Source organism: Xenopus tropicalis, chromosome 10 (assembly GCF_000004195.4).
Source record: "Xenopus tropicalis strain Nigerian chromosome 10, UCB_Xtro_10.0, whole genome shotgun sequence".
In the NCBI taxonomy this organism is placed as follows: Eukaryota; Metazoa; Chordata; class Amphibia; order Anura; family Pipidae; genus Xenopus; species Xenopus tropicalis.
In genome coordinates, this window is record NC_030686.2 from 6,237,181 (window position 1) to 6,256,079 (window position 18,899).

Here is an 18,899-nt window from a genome sequence, read left to right on the forward strand (position 1 = left end):
GTGCTCAGATCCATATACTGGAAGTTCAGTTTTGGGCTATTCTTGCATTATTATAAGTGCAATAAGTGATGGGATCTAACAAGGGAAGCAAGTTTGGGTTTAAGGCTATTTCCGTGCTGAGGATTCTCTGTGTATAGTTGACACGGGGATATAAAGTAGTGATTTACACGTCTACTCTCATAATTCCCGACTGTGGGTGAAAACCTTGCGTTTGTGTTGTGGGGCAAAGCTATGTAAATAGCGTAACATTGTACTGTGAACTGAGGGAGAGGAATTCCATAGGCCGTGACTCTTTGACCCTCTTTCCTGTTTATTATCCAAAGCTGAACCGTGTTCTCCTGATGTTTTAGTCCCCTGTATTGAAAGCCGCGTCTTAATATAGGTTGGAAAAAAAATTCCTGTTAGACATTTTGGCAATGCGCCACAGCATTCTGTTGTGAACGGAAGTATTTCAGCCAATGCAATTAATAAACTATTACTTAAACTGGAATTATAAGGCACCCATCAGCTTTCCATATACACACGGACCAACCTTTGCTTTAAGATGTTTAATCTATGTGGCGGCATCCTTCTTCCCAACTTGAGTCAAACCTAGGACCCAATGGCTTAACTATACCCCCACGGGCCCTGGTGGGTATAGTGAGTGGTGAGTGAGTGAGTGAGTGTAGGACTGGCCAGACCGGGGGTGAGTGAGTGTAGGACAGGCCAGACCGGGGGTGAGTGAGTGTAGGACAGGCCAGACCGGGGGTGAGTGAGTGTAGGACAGGCCAGACCGGGGGTGAGTGAGTGTAGGACTGGCCAGACCGGGGGTGAGTGAGTGTAGGACAGGCCAGACCGGGGGTGAGTGAGTGTAGGACAGGCCAGACCGGGGGTGAGTGAGTGTAGGACAGGCCAGACCGGGGGTGAGTGAGTGTAGGACAGGCCAGACCGGGGGTGAGTGAGTGTAGGACAGGCCAGACCGGGGGTGAGTGAGTGTAGGACTGGCCAGACCGGGGGTGAGTGAGTGTAGGACTGGCCAGACCGGGGGTGAGTGAGTGTAGGACTGGCCAGACTGGGGGTGAGTGAGTGTAGGACTGGCCAGACTGGGGGTGAGTGAGTGTAGGACTGGCCAGACTGGGGGTGAGTGAGTGTAGGACTGGCCAGACTGGGGGTGAGTGAGTGTAGGACTGGCCAGACTGGGGTGAGTGAGTGTAGGACTGGAAAGACTGGGGGTGAGTGAGTGTAGGACTGGCCAGACTGGGGGTGAGTGAGTGTAGGACTGGCCAGACTGGGGGTGAGTGAGTGTAGGACTGGCCAGACTGGGGGTGAGTGAGTGTAGGACTGGCCAGACTGGGGGTGAGTGAGTGTAGGACTGGCCAGACCGGGGGTGAGTGAGTGTAGGACTGGCCAGACCGGGGGTGAGTGAGTGTAGGACAGGCCAGACCGGGGGTGAGTGAGTGTAGGACAGGCCAGACCGGGGGTGAGTGAGTGTAGGACAGGCCAGACCGGGGGTGAGTGAGTGTAGGACAGGCCAGACCGGGGGTGAGTGAGTGTAGGACTGGCCAGACCGGGGGTGAGTGAGTGTAGGACAGGCCAGACTGGGGGTGAGTGAGTGTAGGACAGGCCAGACGGGGGTGAGTGAGTGTAGGACTGGCCAGACCGGGGGTGAGTGAGTGTAGGACTGGCCAGACTGGGGGTGAGTGAGTGTAGGACTGGCCAGACCGGGGGCGAGTGAGTGTAGGCCAGACCGGGGGCGAGTGAGTGTAGGCCAGACCGGGGGCGAGTGAGTGTAGGCCAGACCGGGGGCGAGTGAGTGTAGGCCAGACCGGGGGCGAGTGAGTGTAGGCCAGACCGGGGGCGAGTGAGTGTAGGCCAGACCGGGGGCGAGTGAGTGTAGGCCAGACCGGGGGCGAGTGAGTGTAGGCCAGACTGGGAGTGAGTGAGTGTAGGCCAGACTGGGGGTGAGTGTGACGTAGTTGCCCAGCTGGAATATGTTGCAATATATGGACAAACAATCCCTGTTTTGTTTAAAGGGGAGGGCAGAAGACTATTCTATGGTATTCCCATCATGCCCCATGGAGAGGCACATTGGGGTGCACCTCCTGCCCAATTGTAGTTGTGCCAATGCCAGGCCCCCCAGCCCAGCAAACTGGCAATGCTAATAGGGATGCACCAAATCCAGGATTCGGTTTGGGATTCGGCCTTTTTCTGCAGGATTGGGATTTGGCTGAACCGAATCCTTAAGAAATTCGGTTTCAGTTTGGAGTCGGCCGGATCCGAAAAAAGTCCCCCTTGTGCCAATACCTGCTACTCCCGACTGGCCGTTACATTACTCCGACTGACTCCTCATTGGCCCATAGTTTATAGTTATATCCGATGCGCCGAGTATGATTCGCACAGACAGAAGGATAACAAAGCCCCGGGGCAGTCGGTGGCCCATTTGCAGGCCGTATAATACTTCTAACGTTTAGTTTTACTAATGCATCTGCCCTTCTGCCCCCCGGGGAAATGTAGAATGTTACCCCAGTACAATTCTTCTTACAGAACCTCTTGGCCCCAGGGCTCAGTTTCCATGTTTAACATTTTTCGGTTTTCTCTGGGGATCGTGTGTAAAGAAATGCAGCTTTTCATTTGCTGTGGGGATTCTGTGTGTCAGAGGGACCTCTAAACATTATGGAGACCCAGCTAAGGGATACGCAGCATCTGTTCTCTATGTATCTGAATGTGTAAATGCGGAGTTTGCTGTACGTCCTACTAGGTGTGAGGCTCTTCCCATACACCCTAAACTGGGGATCCCCAACTCTTTTTACTCGTGATCCCCACTCAGATGTGAAAGTGTTGGGGAGCCATTTGGGACTCTTACAGGTCTTCTAAGCTCCTTGCTCCCATAACTGCAGCTGCTGACACCTCCTATATAGAGCCAACACGCTGTATTGTTATTGTTTTGATATATTTTCAATGGAGGCAAAGCAGGACAGTTATGTATTCAGATACCTTGGTGAAGAAAGTCTAAGAACCACTAGCTTCACAAAATGATAGATGGCATCTTGTGGTGGCCTGATAGGTGGCAATTATGCCTTATTTCACTGGTAAATTGTCAAGATGTGTCAAGATATTGAAGCAGTATAATTCATAATGAATTAAATAAGTGTAGGACTGGCCAGACTGGGGGTGAGTGAGTGTAGGACAGGCCAGACTGGGGGTGAGTGAGTGTAGGACAGGCCAGACTGGGGGTGAGTGAGTGTAGGACTGGCCAGACCGGGGGTGAGTGAGTGTAGGACAGGCCAGACCGGGGGTGAGTGTAGGACTGGCCAGACCGGGGGTGAGTGTAGGACTGGCCAGACCGGGGGTGAGTGAGTGTAGGACTGGCCAGACCGGGGGTGAGTGAGTGTAGGACTGGCCAGACCGGGGGTGAGTGAGTGTAGGACAGGCCAGACCGGGGGTGAGTGAGTGTAGGACTGGCCAGACCGGGGGTGAGTGAGTGTAGGACAGGCCAGACCGGGGGTGAGTGAGTGTAGGACTGGCCAGACCGGGGTGGTGAGTGGGGCCAGACGGGGTGAGTGAGTGTAGGACAGGCCAGACCGGGGGTGAGTGAGTGTAGGACAGGCCAGACCGGGGGTGAGTGAGTGTAGGACAGGCCAGACCGGGGGTGATGAGTGTAGGACAGGCCAGACCGGGGGTGAGTGGGTGTAGGACAGGCCAGACCGGGGGTGAGTGGGTGTAGGACAGGCCAGACCGGGGTGAGTGAGTGTAGGACAGGCCAGACCGGGGGTGAGTGAGTGTAGGACAGGCCAGACCGGGGGTGAGTGGGTGTAGGACTGGCCAGACCGGGGGTGAGTGAGTGTAGGACTGGCCAGACCGGGGGTGAGTGAGTGTAGGACAGGCCAGACCGGGGGTGAGTGAGTGTAGGACAGGCCAGACCGGGGGTGAGTGGGTGTAGGACTGGCCAGACCGGGGGTGAGTGGGTGTAGGACTGGCCAGACCGGGGGTGAGTGAGTGTAGGACAGGCCAGACCGGGGGTGAGTGAGTGTAGGACAGGCCAGACCGGGGGTGAGTGGGTGTAGGACTGGCCAGACCGGGGGTGAGTGAGTGTAGGACAGGACAGACCGGGGGTGAGTGAGTGTAGGACAGGACAGACCGGGGGTGAGTGAGTGTAGGACAGGCCAGACCGGGGGTGAGTGAGTGTAGGACAGGCCAGACCGGGGGTGAGTGAGTGTAGGACAGGCCAGACCGGGGGTGAGTGGGTGTAGGACAGGCCAGACCGGGGGTGAGTGGGTGTAGGACTGGCCAGAGAAGCAATCCCTGTTTTGCTTAAAGGGTAGGGCATTTCTTGGTAGCTTAATGCACAGAATGTCAGTGTGCCGAAGTTGCCTCGCGAGGCATTTTCGGTGATTTGCCGAAATCGCGCCGCCGCGTGTGCTATCCCACCGGCGACTTACATTGTCGCCGGTGGAATGGCAACTGATGGCAACTCAGGGAGATTATTCGCCCGCGAAGCAGGGAGATTTGTCGCGGGCGACTAATCTCCCCGTGTGCCAGAGCCCTTAGAGTGAAGACACACGGAGCTACTTAGTAGCAGCTACTTTTTCACAGCTGCTAAATGCCAGAAAATCCCCTGCCATAGACAATACTGAGAGTTGCCCCTGCTAAACACATAGAGACAATTATCAGTAAATGATCAGCATTGTCTATTCCTGTAGCTGCTACTAGTAGCTCTGTGTATCTTCACCCTTAATGCCTTATATATAGGATATAAGAGGATTTCTTGTTGTCTAAATTGTCAAAATGCCCTCAATGTACTGCCCCAAAATGTATGGTACCTAAGGCAAAAGGCTATCTTACTGCATATCCCTATAAATAGTGTTTAGTGATGTTATATATATGACATGCCTAATTGTAACATGGGTATTAAACATATTTAGAATTTACTGGTCCCCACATAGAGTTTGTGTTTATCCACTAGGATGTCAAACACAAATGTATTTTGTTTGTATCTCAGGCTGAAGCCAAACCCAGGCCGAGGGGTTCATATTTGTAGCCTTCTGTGTCTGCGCCTGGAGCCGTAGCGTTGGCCCTGGAGTAGACACGGGTACATAGTCGTGCATTTCATTGCCTAAATCCGCTCCATGTGTCTGACCGTCGTGGTCTGCTCCATCTATTGTTATGCCCCTGGTATTAAAAATATATACCCGTGTGTATTTTACTGATTCTGCCTCTTTTTGAGGCCCATTTTAAAAAAAAAAACCCACCAAAATAAAAGAAGGCAGTGAAGTGGTGACAGAACGGCCATTATCAGGGCAGTGGGATGAAAGAGATGGAAGATATGAGGGCTAAACCCTTCTTGACCCAGGATATTATCTGCCTTATCATGGAATACAGGCATTTGTATATAGAGCGCAGCTGCACATCAAACAGGAGAGGAGAGGGTTCCCTTATCAGGACGTGGCCCCCCTGTTGGGACTGGGCTCTGTGGGGAGGGACCCGGCTTGTTTGTTTGTAACCCTGTGTGTGATTTACTGCATGGCAGCGGTATTGGGAAAATATTGATTTTAATTCTAAAACTGATCTTTTGAATCCGTATATTTCAATACATATGGGTCTGCCATAAGGTGAGTTGAGAAACTTGACCCGGGCAGCAGCAACCCAGGGGTGGTTAAAAGCCGCTTCAAGAGCTGAAATTCTGATAACACAATTATGTCAGAATTAATTAATCAGCTGCTTCTATGACAGATAGACCTCATTTTCTACTTGATTTGCAATTACCCCCAAGCTTAGCTTCTTATCAGCTGCTCGGAGCACACTGAGCATGTGCAGTGCCACTGACACACAGAATCCAAGATGGTGACCCCCCCTCTGCTTAACCCTGAATGCCTAAATCATTACTGTTATAGAGATTCTAAACCTTTAGGCTGCTTAGCACCTGATAAAACTGACCATAGCGTATCAGTGTGTATGTTATATATATATATATAATATAGTGAAGTCCAATAGGAAGACATTTGCACATTTTCCCCAGTTCTGGCAGTGAGGCCTTCTTTACAGTTTACGAGATGTTTACCCAGCTGGAAAGCAAAATTCTTTTGCACCTTTACAGTCGTTCAGTTCTCTAAATTACAAGTGTCCGATTGCTCTCAAACAGCCCTGACCGGGAAAATTCTAAAAAGGCCCATAAACTTCAGACCCGTTTAATTGAATAACGCAGAACTTATCAGGCCCTGGAGAACTTCCCGCAGCTGAGAGTTAGGGGGTCTGCAACTTAATCTGCTTCCAGTTATCCCTGCCAGGGGGAGAGTCCGTCTGAGGGCAGGTAATCCTACTGTAAAGGGAAAGAAAAAGGCTGGATACCCTGTAATGTTCTTTATTGCTGATTAGCCATGACATATACCCTAGTACGGGTATGGGATCTTTTATGCAGGAACCCGTTAACCAGAAAGCTCTAAATTACAGGAAGGCCATCTCCTGTAGACTTCATTATAATCAGCTGATCCCAACTAAGATATAATTACCCCTTATTGGGGGCAGAACAGCCCTATTGGGTTTATTTCATGGTTAAATGATTCCCTTTTCTCTGTAATAATAAAACAGTACCTGTACTTGATCCCAACTAAGATATAATTACCCCTTATTGGGGGCAGAACAGCCCTATTGGGTTTATTTAATGGTTAAATGATTCCCTTTTCTCTGTAATAATAAAACAGTACCTGTACTTGATCCCAACTAAGATATAATTACCCCTTATTGGGGCAGAACAGCCCTATTGGGTTTATTTAATGGTTAAATGATTCCCTTTTCTCTGTAATAATAAAACAGTACCTGTACTTGATCCCAACTAAGATATAATTACCCCTTATTGGGGGCAGAACAGCCCTATTGGGTTTATTTAATGGTTAAATGATTCCCTTTTCTCTGTAATAATAAAACAGTACCTGTACTTGATCCCAACTAAGATATAATTACCCCTTATTGGGGCAGAACAGCCCTATTGGGTTTATTTAATGGTTAAATGATTCCCTTTTCTCTGTAATAATAAAACAGTACCTGTACTTGATCCCAACTAAGATATAATTACCCCTTATTGGGGCAGAACAGCCCTATTGGGTTTATTTCATGGTTTAAATGATTCCCTTTTCTCTGTAATAATAAAACAGTACCTGTACTTGATCCCAACTAAGATATAATTACCCCTTATTGGGGCAGAACAGCCCTATTGGGTTTATTTCATGGTTAATGATTCCCTTTTCTCTGTAATAATAAAACAGTACCTGTACTTGATCCCAACTAAGATATAATTACCCCTTATTGGGGCAGAACAGCCCTATTGGGTTTATTTAATGGTTAAATGATTCCCTTTTCTCTGTAATAATAAAACAGTACCTGTACTTGATCCCAACTAGATATAATTACCCCTTATTGGGGGCAGAACAGCCCTATTGGGTTTATTTAATGGTTAAATGATTCCCTTTTCTCTGTAATAAATAAAACAGTACCTGTACTTGATCCCAACTAAGATATAATTACCCCTTATTGGGGCAGAACAGTCCTATTGGGTTTATTTCATGGTTAAATGATTCCCTTTTCTCTGTAATAATAAAACAGTACCTGTACTTGATCCCAACTAAGATATAATTACCCCTTATTGGGGGCAGAACAGCCCTATTGGGTTTATTTCATGGTTAAATGAAGGTAGACTTAAGGTATGGAGATCCAAAGCATTCTGGATAAGAGGTCCCGTACCTGTACTAAGAGTCTTGTAGACAAGCAGTTCGCGTGAGTATGAGGTTAAAACGTTCGCACACTATATTTATAACAGGATATCCTGTCGCCGCGAAGGTTCGTGCTTTATAGAGTGCAGCGCAGACACACAACACAGCTGCTACGCAGATATTTCTGTTCATCGGTTGCTCTGGCATCGGGGAAACCATGTTCCCAATGATAGGATTTTCATACAGTAATGGCACCGTAACAAAGGGGACACTAAGCCAGCGAGACAGACCGGCTCCAATACCCCAGACTATATATTCCATCTTGTTTATCCCTTTGTCCTTAGCATAATCTACAGAGAACGCCTAATTTGGTTGGTTAGTGGCACAGCAGCTGTTACCGAAGTAGTTGCCTAACCAAAGGCTACTGTACCAGCAAGGCAAAATATTGTTCATTTGCCCGATTTTGGTGGCTACAATAGTCGGCACTTGCTTGGTCAGGTTACAATTACGGCCATACTAAGCTCCCATAGGCCATAACTAAATGTTTATACCGGAAGGGACTGGGTCCCACCGCAAAAACATTTCTTAGTTATCCATTGCACCCAGGCCGGACTGGCAATCTATGGGTTCCGGCAAATGTGCCATAGACATAGGCTTTTGGGCCTCAGTGTACTTGAAATGCCAGGGCCATTTGGTTATTTTTTTAAACCTGATTGCCCCCAGTATTATGGGGAAGGCACTCTGTTTTGGACACATATGTTGAACTTCTGCCTTAGCAAGAATTGCCCCCAGTGCAGGCCCAGCAGATTTAGTCTCTGGTTTCTCCATCTACAGATTCCCTAGGGTTTCCAGAATACCCCCGACAAAGGTCCATAGTGGCATAAATCAAATTTCGATTGAGGATACACGAGACTGTTCAGATTCCGGATACATTGTGACCAATTACCATAGATAAATGCAGTAGGATAGTTCAGCCTGCCCACAAGGTCAATGCTGCAAAACAGCACGGCCAGTTTGGGTAGATATATGTTGGGCAGGTTTAAATACCCCTGTGGTGTTCCTATACTTGGCTCAGTTCCGGTTGGCCCACTACCTGGGGGCAGAGCAGGGCCTAGAGCTACTGGCACCAAGGTAAGTACCATTCCTACCATCCCACCCCTGCGCTTACCGCCATGGTCTCTTCTACTTACTACCTTGAACCCCCTGCTCGCCGTTTCAGTGGCAGTGGAGGCAAGTGTAGTCATTTTCTTTGCCCAAGTTGCACCCTAGACAGCTGCCTGTTTTGCCTGTACTAAAGGTGACCATACAGGGGCCAATTCGGGTCCCAACTTGGCAACTTATCTGCCTGTGTATCGGCCCTCTCTGACCAATATCTGGCCAAAAATTGTCCAGATGTCGATCAGACAGGCTTGATTTTTCGTTGGATCGGGAGCTACGTCGGCTTAAGGTCCCCATACATGGGCCGATTCTAGCTGCCGATATGGGTCCCTTAGACAGATTCGGCAGCTAATCGGCCCGTGTATGGGCACTACCAACGGGCCTGCCCGACCAATATCAGCCCTGAACAATCAAATTAGCCTAAATTCCCCTGATATCACCCACACTGTAAGGTGTATGGGCATCTATGTGGTCCTCGCACCGACGTTTCCTATCCCCTTGTTTCCAATTGGCCCTAGGGCCAAACTATCACATTGGCACCATATCACCCACCCAAGTTTGGGGGAAAAACGAGCAAATTTCACCGTGAATGTCCATCTTTCGTTCAGCTCATCTGATGGCCATTTTGGTACCGACTTTGCTGCCCATACGTCACTTTATACATTCCCAGTCCAACCACTAAGTAAATATTTTTATAAAACGTCATTAATGACTCGATCTCCATTTAGGGTCAAAAGATTTCATTGTTGTATAATCAGAGCTTTGATGCCAAAGAGAAACTATAAGAAATGATTAAGGGATTATATCTAATCTGTTTTAGTCCATTTGGGGCAAAGTCTTCCCTTGGGTAAATACATAGAGGGCACATTTCAGGCAGTCGTTATCTAGAGCATTAGGGGCAAACAGTCTGCATTCACTAATATCTTGTGACCTTACTTGCTTCACTATCAAATAACCTTCTAGGCTCTCGAAAGGGAAAATAACACTGAAAAACCTTTTACTGAGCAGATACTGGGCGGCAAGAATCCAAAAATACCAAGTTGATTATCAACGGAGACCCACTGAGAACTACATTTGTGGTTTAATTATTTCAGATTTGTTTGTCCGCTCTCCAGCTTGGCGTTTCAGCAGCCTATTAGGTTGCTAGGATCCATTTACCTTAGCAACCAGACTGATAAATGAATAGGAGAAGGACTGAATAGAAAAAGTTATAAAAAGTAACAATAACAATAAAACTGGAGCCTCACCGAGCAATAGGGTTTGGCTGCCGGGGTCAGTGACCCCCATTTGAAAGCTGCAAAGAGTCAGAAGAAGAAGGCAAATAATTCAGAAACTATAAGAAATAAATAATGAAGACCAATTGAAAAGTTGCTCAGAATTGGCCGTTCCATAACATACAAATCAAAACGCCACTGCACGCCCCCAGCGGTATTCCTGTTTACTTGAACGGGAAGCTGGGCAAGCTGTGTTTGATTTGTGGGGTCACTGACCCCCGACAACCAGATGGCATTCTTAGTTTCAGGCTGGAAAAAAAAAAGCAGAACAGGAAGGATTTATAAATGGAAAACCATAGAAAAATAAACGGCGAACGCCAAGGAAAAAAGCTTCTTGGAATCGATCCATCCTCAATATTAAAAGCAAACGTTTCTCTGTGTGAGAGAGAGCTGTTTGTGTTAAATAGATCATCCCGACGTGTGTAGGTATTCGCTTGTACTTGTCTCACAGGGCGCCTAGGAGATCCCTGCATAACCCATAATGGTGAATAAGATTTCCTCAGGGCCTACAGGGCAGATACTTTTGTTTTTCATACACAAAATATATTCAGAGTTGCAGCGGTGTAACTTGGTCGCGCCGGGCCCCCCTGCAGGAAAATGTTTTGAGAGGGTCTGATGTGACCAGTCCCTCCTCCCCTGGCCCGACCGTGTCGCACCGTCTTGGCCCTGCCCCCCTGGCCCAATGTGACCAGTCCCTCCTCCCCTGGCCCGACCGTGTCGCACCGTCTTGGCCCTGCCCCCCTGGCCCAATGTGACCAGTCCCTCCTCCCCTGGCCCGACCGTGTCGCACCGTCTTGGCCCTGCCCCCCTGGCCCAATGTGACCAGTCCCTCCTCCCCTGGCCCGACCGTGTCGCACCGTCTTGGCCCTGCCCCCCTGGCCCCATGCGACCAGTCCCTCCTCCCCTGGCCCAACTGTGTTGCACCGTCTTGGCCCTGCCCCCCTGGCCCAATGTGACCAGTCCCTCCTCCCCTGGCCCAACTGTGTTGCACCGTCTTGGCCCTGCCCCCCTGGCCCAATGTGACCAGTCCCTCCTCTCCTGGCCCGACCGTGTCGCACCGTCTTGGCCCTGCCCCCCTGGCCCAATGCGACCAGTCCCTCCTCCCCTGGCCCAACTGTGTTGCACCGTCTTGGCCCTGCCCCCCCTGGCCCAATGCGACCAGTCCCTCCTCCCCTGGCCCAACTGTGTTGCACCGTCTTGGCCCTGCCCCCCCTGGCCCAATGTGACCAGTCCCTCCTCCCCTGGCCTGAACCGTGTCGCACCGTCTTGGCCCTGCCCCCCTGGCCCAATGCGACTAGTCCCTCCTCCCCTGGCCTGAACCGTGTCGCACCGTCTTGGCCCTGCCCCCCCTGGCCCCATGCGACCAGTCCCTCCTCCCCTGGCCCGACCGTGTCGCACCGTCTTGGCCCTGCCCCCCCTGGCCCCATGCGACCAGTCCCTCTTCCCCTGGCCCGGCCGTTTTGCACCACCTTGGCCCTGCCCCCCCTGGCCCAATGTGACCAGTCCCTCCTCCCCTGGCCCAATGAGACCAGTCCCTCCTCCCCTGGCCCAATGAGACCAGTCCCTCCTCCCCTGGCCCAATGAGACCAGTCCCTCCTCCCCTGGCCCAATTGACCAGTCCCTCCTCCCCTGGCCCAATGTGACCAGTCCCTCCTCCCCTGGCCCAATGTGACCAGTCCCTCCTCCCCTGGCCCCATGCGTCCAGTCCCTCCTCCCCTGGCCCGACCGTGTTGCACCGTCTTGGCCCTGGCCCCATGCGTCCAGTCCCTCCTCCCCTGGCCCGACCGTGTTGCACCGTCTTGGCCCTGGCCCCATGCGACCAGTCCCTCCTCCCCTGGCCCCATGCGACCAGTCCCTCCTCCCCTGGCCCCATGCAACCAGCCCCTCCTCCCCTGGCCTGACCGTGTTGCACCTTCTTGGCCCTGCCCCCCCCTGGCCCCATGCGACCAGTCCCTCCTCCCCTGACCCGACCAAGTTGCACCACCTTGGCCCCGCCCCCTGCGCTGCTATATTTAAGGTAGTAGAGGGGCTGGGGAGTGGGGACTGAGGTGCAGCAGAATCCCTCCTGTTTTGCTTCTCTGAAAAACTCCCAAAACTGCTGAAAAATGTGCAAAATGCATTGAAGTCGATGGCTCTGTGGGAACTGGAACCTTTCTGCCAGCGTTTCCTGTTGCAGATTTCTGGCACCGAATGGTCTGCTGGGAAATGGGAAGAGAAAGTGTCAGAGACGGAGTCCTGTGTATGTGGGGGGGCTGTGGGGCGCAGGGACGCATAGAGAAGCCTGGCCTTTGGCCAGTGGCCCACTGGGCTGATGATTTTTAATTTACCCTTTCCAGCTTCTGAACCAAAATGTGTTAAAGAGCCCCACCCAGCCCAGAACCCCCTAATACCCCTATCCCTGTAATCTGTTCCTTCAAACAGTAGGAATAAATACCATTTTTATATGCTGAAATCCAGCTGCAAAACTGTTCTTCTCTTTCTGCATCATTTGTAATCCTGGCAGGGGAGGAGGGACTAAAACACTGATGTTACACATTGTAACAACTTCTCCACAGCTTACAGACAGCATGCAGGAACTACATAACCCACAATGCACTGCACTGGGATGTTCCTTTCCTTATTGACATCACGTGTGCAGCAGGGAATTGTGGGATTGGGAGAAGGGACTAAAACACATTTACTATTAGTTTATTTGAGTCACAAAGTAGTCAGCCAGATCAGCAGGGGAACAGGGGGCGGGGCTTAGGGAACAGGGGGAGGGGCTTAGGGAACTGTTCCAAACCAGATTATTACATTAAACATCATGAAAAGGCTGCATATTGTTGAATTGATGTATATTGCAAAGTTGCTTGGAATTATGTTTTCTTTTTGAAAAGTTATGTTTGGGTGGAGTTCCCCTTTAAGGCCGAATAGTAACTCATTTTGTTCCTCAGGGGGAAGTTTGCGGTGGTCAGGAAGTGCGTGGAGCTTTCCAGCGGGAAGGAGTACGCCGCCAAGTTCCTGAGAAAGCGCAGAAAAGGCGAAGATTGTCGCAGCGACATCATCAACGAAATCGCCATCCTTGAAATGGCCCGGCTCTCCCCGTATGTGGTGGATCTACACGAGGTGTATGAGACCAACAGCGAGATCGTCCTGGTCATGGAATAGTAAGTTCCTACAGTGTGCAACTGCGTGTAAGCAATATGGCAGGTAGGGAGGGTGGTGCAAGGTACTGGGCACAGCGGGTACAAGGGGTCAAGGTGGTCTGCAGGGCTACCTCGCTGCTAGTAAGTAAGTACCAGAGGTGGCCTACAGCCAGCCATCTCCAACCCCTATGTATATAGTAGTGGTTGCACCTATAGGAACAGCACAAGGACATGGTGCATTGGCACTTACCCTCATATGTAATTAAAGGCAGTCAGTGACAGGCTGTGCCATGGGTTACTGTTAATTGCCCTTACCCTTGCCCTCGAGTTTATAAGCTGAAGCAATGACATCCATTTTGATTTCTACATACCCCAGCTCTCTATGGTGCCCCATTTCTACATACCCCAGCTCTCTATGGTGCCCCATTTCTACCCCAGCTCTCTATGGTGCCCCATTTCTACTTACCCCAGCTCTCTATGGTGCCCCATTTCTACATACCCCCTTGGCCCATTTACCCAGCTCTCTATGGTGCCCATTTCTACCCCAGCTCTCTATGGCCCCATTTCTACCCCAGCTCTCTATGGTGCCCCATTTCTACCCCAGCTCTCTATGGTGCCCCATTTCTACTTACCCCAGCTCTCTATGGTGCCCCATTTCTACTTACCCCAGCTCTCTATGGTGCCCCATTTCTACATACCCCAGCTCTCTATGGTGCCCCATTTCTACATACCCCAGCTCTCTATGGTGGCCCCTTTCTACCCCAGCTCTCTATGGTGCCCCATTTCTACATACCCCAGCTCTCTATGGTGCCCCATTCCTACATACCCCAGCTCTCTATGGTGGCCCCTTTCTACCCCAGCTCTCTATGGTGGCCCCTTTCTACCCCAGCTCTCTATGGTGCCCCATTTCTACATACCCCAGCTCTCTATGGTGCCCCATTTCTACATACCCCAGCTCTCTATGGTGCCCCATTTCTACATACCCCAGCTCTCTATGGTGCCCCATTTCTACATACCCCAGCTCTCTATGGTGGCCCCTTTCTACCCCAGCTCTCTATGGTGGCCCCTTTCTACCCCAGCTCTCTATGGTGGCCCCTTTCTACCCCAGCTCTCTATGGTGCCCCATTTCTACATACCCCAGCTCTCTATGGTGCCCCATTTCTACATACCCCAGCTCTCTATGGTGCCCCATTTCTACATACCCCAGCTCTCTATGGTGCCCCATTTCTACATACCCCAGCTCTCTATGGTGCCCCATTTCTACATACCCCAGCTCTCTATGGTGGCCCCTTTCTACCCCAGCTCTCTATGGTGGCCCCTTTCTACCCCCAGTGTCCCACAGTGGATTTACATAGATGCAGAATGACACTTCCCGTTGAGCAGTTTTCACAATAATTTGCCTGGAAATTGTCACCACAGAACTAGATTTAAATGTCTCTTTCCGAGAAGCAGAACGAGGCTGTTTGTCACCGCGGCACTCAGGTAGCCACATCCTGCCCAACTCACTTGCCTGCCGGGGAATGGGGCTTCTGGCTGCGCTCACTTCACCTTATAAGGGGATCTGAGAACTCTACAGCGGATGTCTCGCAGACCTGTCTATAAGCGTTTATATCAGCAGATGTCTCGCAGACCTGTCTATAAGCAGTTATATCAGCGCTGGGCCTGGTGGGATTCCTGGGGCAGAATGTGGGCACGTCGGCGCTGGGCCTGGTGGGATTCCTGGGGCAGAATGTGGGCACGTCGGCGCTGGGCCTGGTGGGATTCCTGGGGCAGAATGTGGGCACGTCGGCGCTAGGCCTGGTGGGATTCCTGGGGCAGAATGTGGGCACGTCGGCGCTGGGCCTGGTGGGATTCCTGGGGCAGAATGTGGGCACGTCGGCGCTGGGCCTGGTGGGATTCCTGGGCAGAATGTGGGCACGTCGGCGCTGGCCTGGTGGGATTCCTGGGGCAGAATGTGGGCACGTCGGCGCTAGGCCTGGTGGGATTCCTGGGGCAGAATGTGGGCACGTCGGCGCTGGGCCTGGTGGGATTCCTGGGGCAGAATGTGGGCACGTCGGCGCTGGGCCTGGTGGGATTCCTGGGGCAGAATGTGGGCACGTCGGCGCTGGGCCTGGTGGGATTCCTGGGGCAGAATGTGGGCACGTCGGCGCTGGCCTGGTGGGATTCCTGGGGCAGAATGTGGGCACGTCGGCGCTAGGCCTGGTGGGATTCCTGGGGCAGAATGTGGGCACGTCGGCGCTAGGCCTGGTGGGATTCCTGGGGCAGAATGTGGGCACGTCGGCACTAGGCCTGGTGGGATTCCCGGGTCGGAATGTGGGCACGTCGGCGCTAGGCCTGGTGGGATTCCCGGGGCGGAATGTGGGCACGTCGGCGCTAGGCCTGGTGGGATTCCCGGGGCAGAATGTGGGCACGTCGGCGCTAGGCCTGGTGGGATTCCCGGGGCAGAATGTGGGCACGTCGGCGCTAGGCCTGGTGGGATACCCGGGGCAGAATGTGGGCACGTCGGCGCTGGGCCTGGTGGGATTCCCGGGGCAGAATGTGGGCACGTCGGCGCTGGGCCTGGTGGGATTCCCGGGGCAGAATGTGGGCACGTCGGCGCTGGGCCTGGTGGGATTCCCGGGGCAGAATGTGGGCACGTCGGCGCTATGCCTGGTGGGATTCCCGGGGCAGAATGTGGGCACGTCGGCGCTATGCCTGGTGGGATTCCCGGGGCAGAATGTGGGCACGTCGGCGCTATGCCTGGTGGGATTCCTGGGGCAGAATGTGGGCACGTCGGCGCTGGGCCTGGTGGGATTCCCGGGGCAGAATGTGGGCACGTCGGCGCTGGGCCTGGTGGGATTCCCAGGGCAGAATGTGGGCACGTCGGCGCTATGCCTGGTGGGATTCCCGGGGCAGAATGTGGGCACGTCGGCGCTGGGCCTGGTGGGATTCCCGGGGCAGAATGTGGGCACGTCGGCGCTGGGCCTGGTGGGATTCCCGGGGCAGAATGTGGGCACGTCGGCGCTGGGCCTGGTGGGATTCCTGGGGCAGAATGTGGGCACGTCGGCGCTGGGCCTGGTGGGATTCCCGGGGCAGAATGTGGGCACGTCGGCGCTATGCCTGGTGGGATTCCTGGGGCAGAATGTGGGCACGTTGGCGCTGGGCCTGGTGGGATTCCTGGGGCAAAATGTGGGCACGTTGGCGCTCAGCTGCCCCGGGTTCAGTGGCACAAAGCGGAGATTTAGCTAAAAAGAGGTTTTGGTTATTTATGATTTGGTTTGGAGCGGATATTCAGCCGGCAGATGGGAGCGGCAGCAGGAAATTGTATGTGTTTAATCATCTCCCTGTCAGTGGGGCTTAGGCTTTACGTTGCTATGTCAGCGCTGGGTAGAACTGCAGGAATCCGATATGGCACAAAAATGATATTTTTCTACTTGGTTCAGATTACGTCCCAAAATAACAGCAGATTTGCCTGCAGAGCACTAGCACCATATTATTATTATTATTATTATTATTATTGGCCCCTTATGGCAGCAGTGATAATGTATATACCCCCGGGGGTATTGGGTTACACATAAGCACTTTGCCCCAGTAACCGAGCACGTGGGGGCTGAAGCAGCCGTGTGTTTGTTACCCATAACCCACCCTGGGGGGGGGGAGGCCTTTGTTTGAGGCTTGAGATGCCTGGTTTTGTGGCCGCAATCTGGTAATCAGTAACTTTGCCTGAGTGATTATGGGGCCATTACTGCACTCACACAGGGTTTCCAGCCCATTCATATCCTTTCCATTCCAACGTAGGAAGCTGCTGCTGCGGGAATTGTGGGAAATCATTTGCCTGATAATTGCATGGTGTTTCATAGGGCAGCTGGGCATTGCCAGGGCCAGACGTAGGCCCACCCAACCCTGGAACCTTATGCCAGCCGGCAACACCTTGTATAGGGGGCCCTGCCGAAATAGCCCCAATTGGGCCCCACAGGTTATAAGACCGACCCGAGCATAGCAGCATGTAAAGGGGAGTGTTAAATACGGGTATGGGACCTGTTATCCAGAATGCTCTGGACCTGGGGCCTTCTGGATAAGGGATCTTTGACTCTCCATACCTTAAATCTACTAAAATATCAAGTAAACATGAAATAAACCCAATAGGGCTGTTCTGCCCCAATAAGGGGTAATTATATCTTAGTTGGGATCAAGTACAGGTACTGTTTTATTATTACAGAGAAAAGGGAATCATTTAACCATTAAATAAACCCAATAGGGCTGTTCTGCCCCCAATAAGGGGTAATTATATCTTAGTTGGGATCAAGTACAGGTACTGTTTTATTATTACAGAGAAAAGGGAATCATTTAACCATTAAATAAACCCAATAGGGCTGTTCTGCCCCAATAAGGGGTAATTATATCTTAGTTGGGATCAAGTACAGGTACTGTTTTATTATTACAGAGAAAAGGGAATCATTTAACCATGAAATAAACCCAATAGGGCTGTTCTGCCCCAATAAGGGCTAATTATATCTTAGTTGGGATCAAGTACAGGTATTGTTTTATTATTACAGAGAAAAGGGAATCATTTAACCATTAAATAAACCCAATAGGGCTGTTCTGCCCCCAATAAGGGGTAATTATATCTTAGTTGGGATCAAGTACAGGTACTGTTTTATTATTACAGAGAAAAGGGAATCATTTAACCATTAAATAAACCCAATAGGGCTGTTCTGCCCCAATAAGGGGTAATTATATCTTAGTTGGGATCAAGTACAGGTACTGTTTTATTATTACAGAGAAAAGGGAATCATTTAACCATGAAATAAACCCAATAGGGCTGTTCTGCCCCAATAAGGGCTAATTATATCTTAGTTGGGATCAAGTACAGGTATTGTTTTATTATTACAGAGAAAAGGGAATCATTTAACCATGAAATAAACCCAATAGGGCTGTTCTGCCCCAATAAGGGCTAATTATATCTTAGTTGGGATCAAGTACAGGTATTGTTTTATTATTACAGAGAAAAGGGAATCATTTAACCATTAAATAAACCCAATAGGGCTGTTCTGCCCCCAATAAGGGGTAATTATATCTTAGTTGGGATCAAGTACAGGTACTGTTTTATTATTACAGAGAAAAGGGAATCATTTAACCATTAAATAAACCCAATAGGGCTGTTCTGCCCCCAATAAGGGGTAATTATATCTTAGTTGGGATCAAGTACAGGTACTGTTTTATTATTACAGAGAAAAGGGAATCATTTAACCATTAAATAAACCCAATAGGACTGTTCTGCCCCCAATAAGGGGTAATTATATCTTAGTTGGGATCAAGTACAGGTAATCCATTTTAAAAACTTGAATTATTTGATTAAAATGGAGTCTATGGGAGACGGCCTTACCCTAATTCGCAGCTTTTTGTATAACTGGTTTCCGGATAACGGATCCCATACTGTATTTGCTGTCAGCCTGTATAACACATTCTGTATATCTTGCCTTCCTAGTGCGGCTGGCGGGGAAATCTTCGAGCAGTGTGTGGCCGACCAGGACGAGGCTTTCACCGAGAAGGACGTTGTCCGACTGATCAGCCAGATTTTGCAGGGGGTGTTGCACCTACACAGAAGCAACGTTGTTCATTTAGACTTAAAGGTATATCTGTTTTGCTGTTCCTTGAAGAAGAAGACTCTAGTACATCCC

General features: G+C 50.8%; 1 protein-coding gene across 1 annotated transcript in view; it reads left to right on the top strand.

Annotated features, from left to right (window-relative positions):
* The window catches only part of LOC101732252 (serine/threonine-protein kinase 17A), a 31,329-nt gene that overhangs the window by 8,659 nt on the left and 3,771 nt on the right, over nucleotides 1-18,899 (top strand). Inside the window, exons 2-3 of the mRNA XM_004918717.4 lie at nucleotides 13,048-13,260; nucleotides 18,707-18,851. Coding sequence (XP_004918774.1) covers nucleotides 13,048-13,260; nucleotides 18,707-18,851 — 358 coding nt within the window. The remainder of the gene's footprint in view (nucleotides 1-13,047; nucleotides 13,261-18,706; nucleotides 18,852-18,899) is intronic.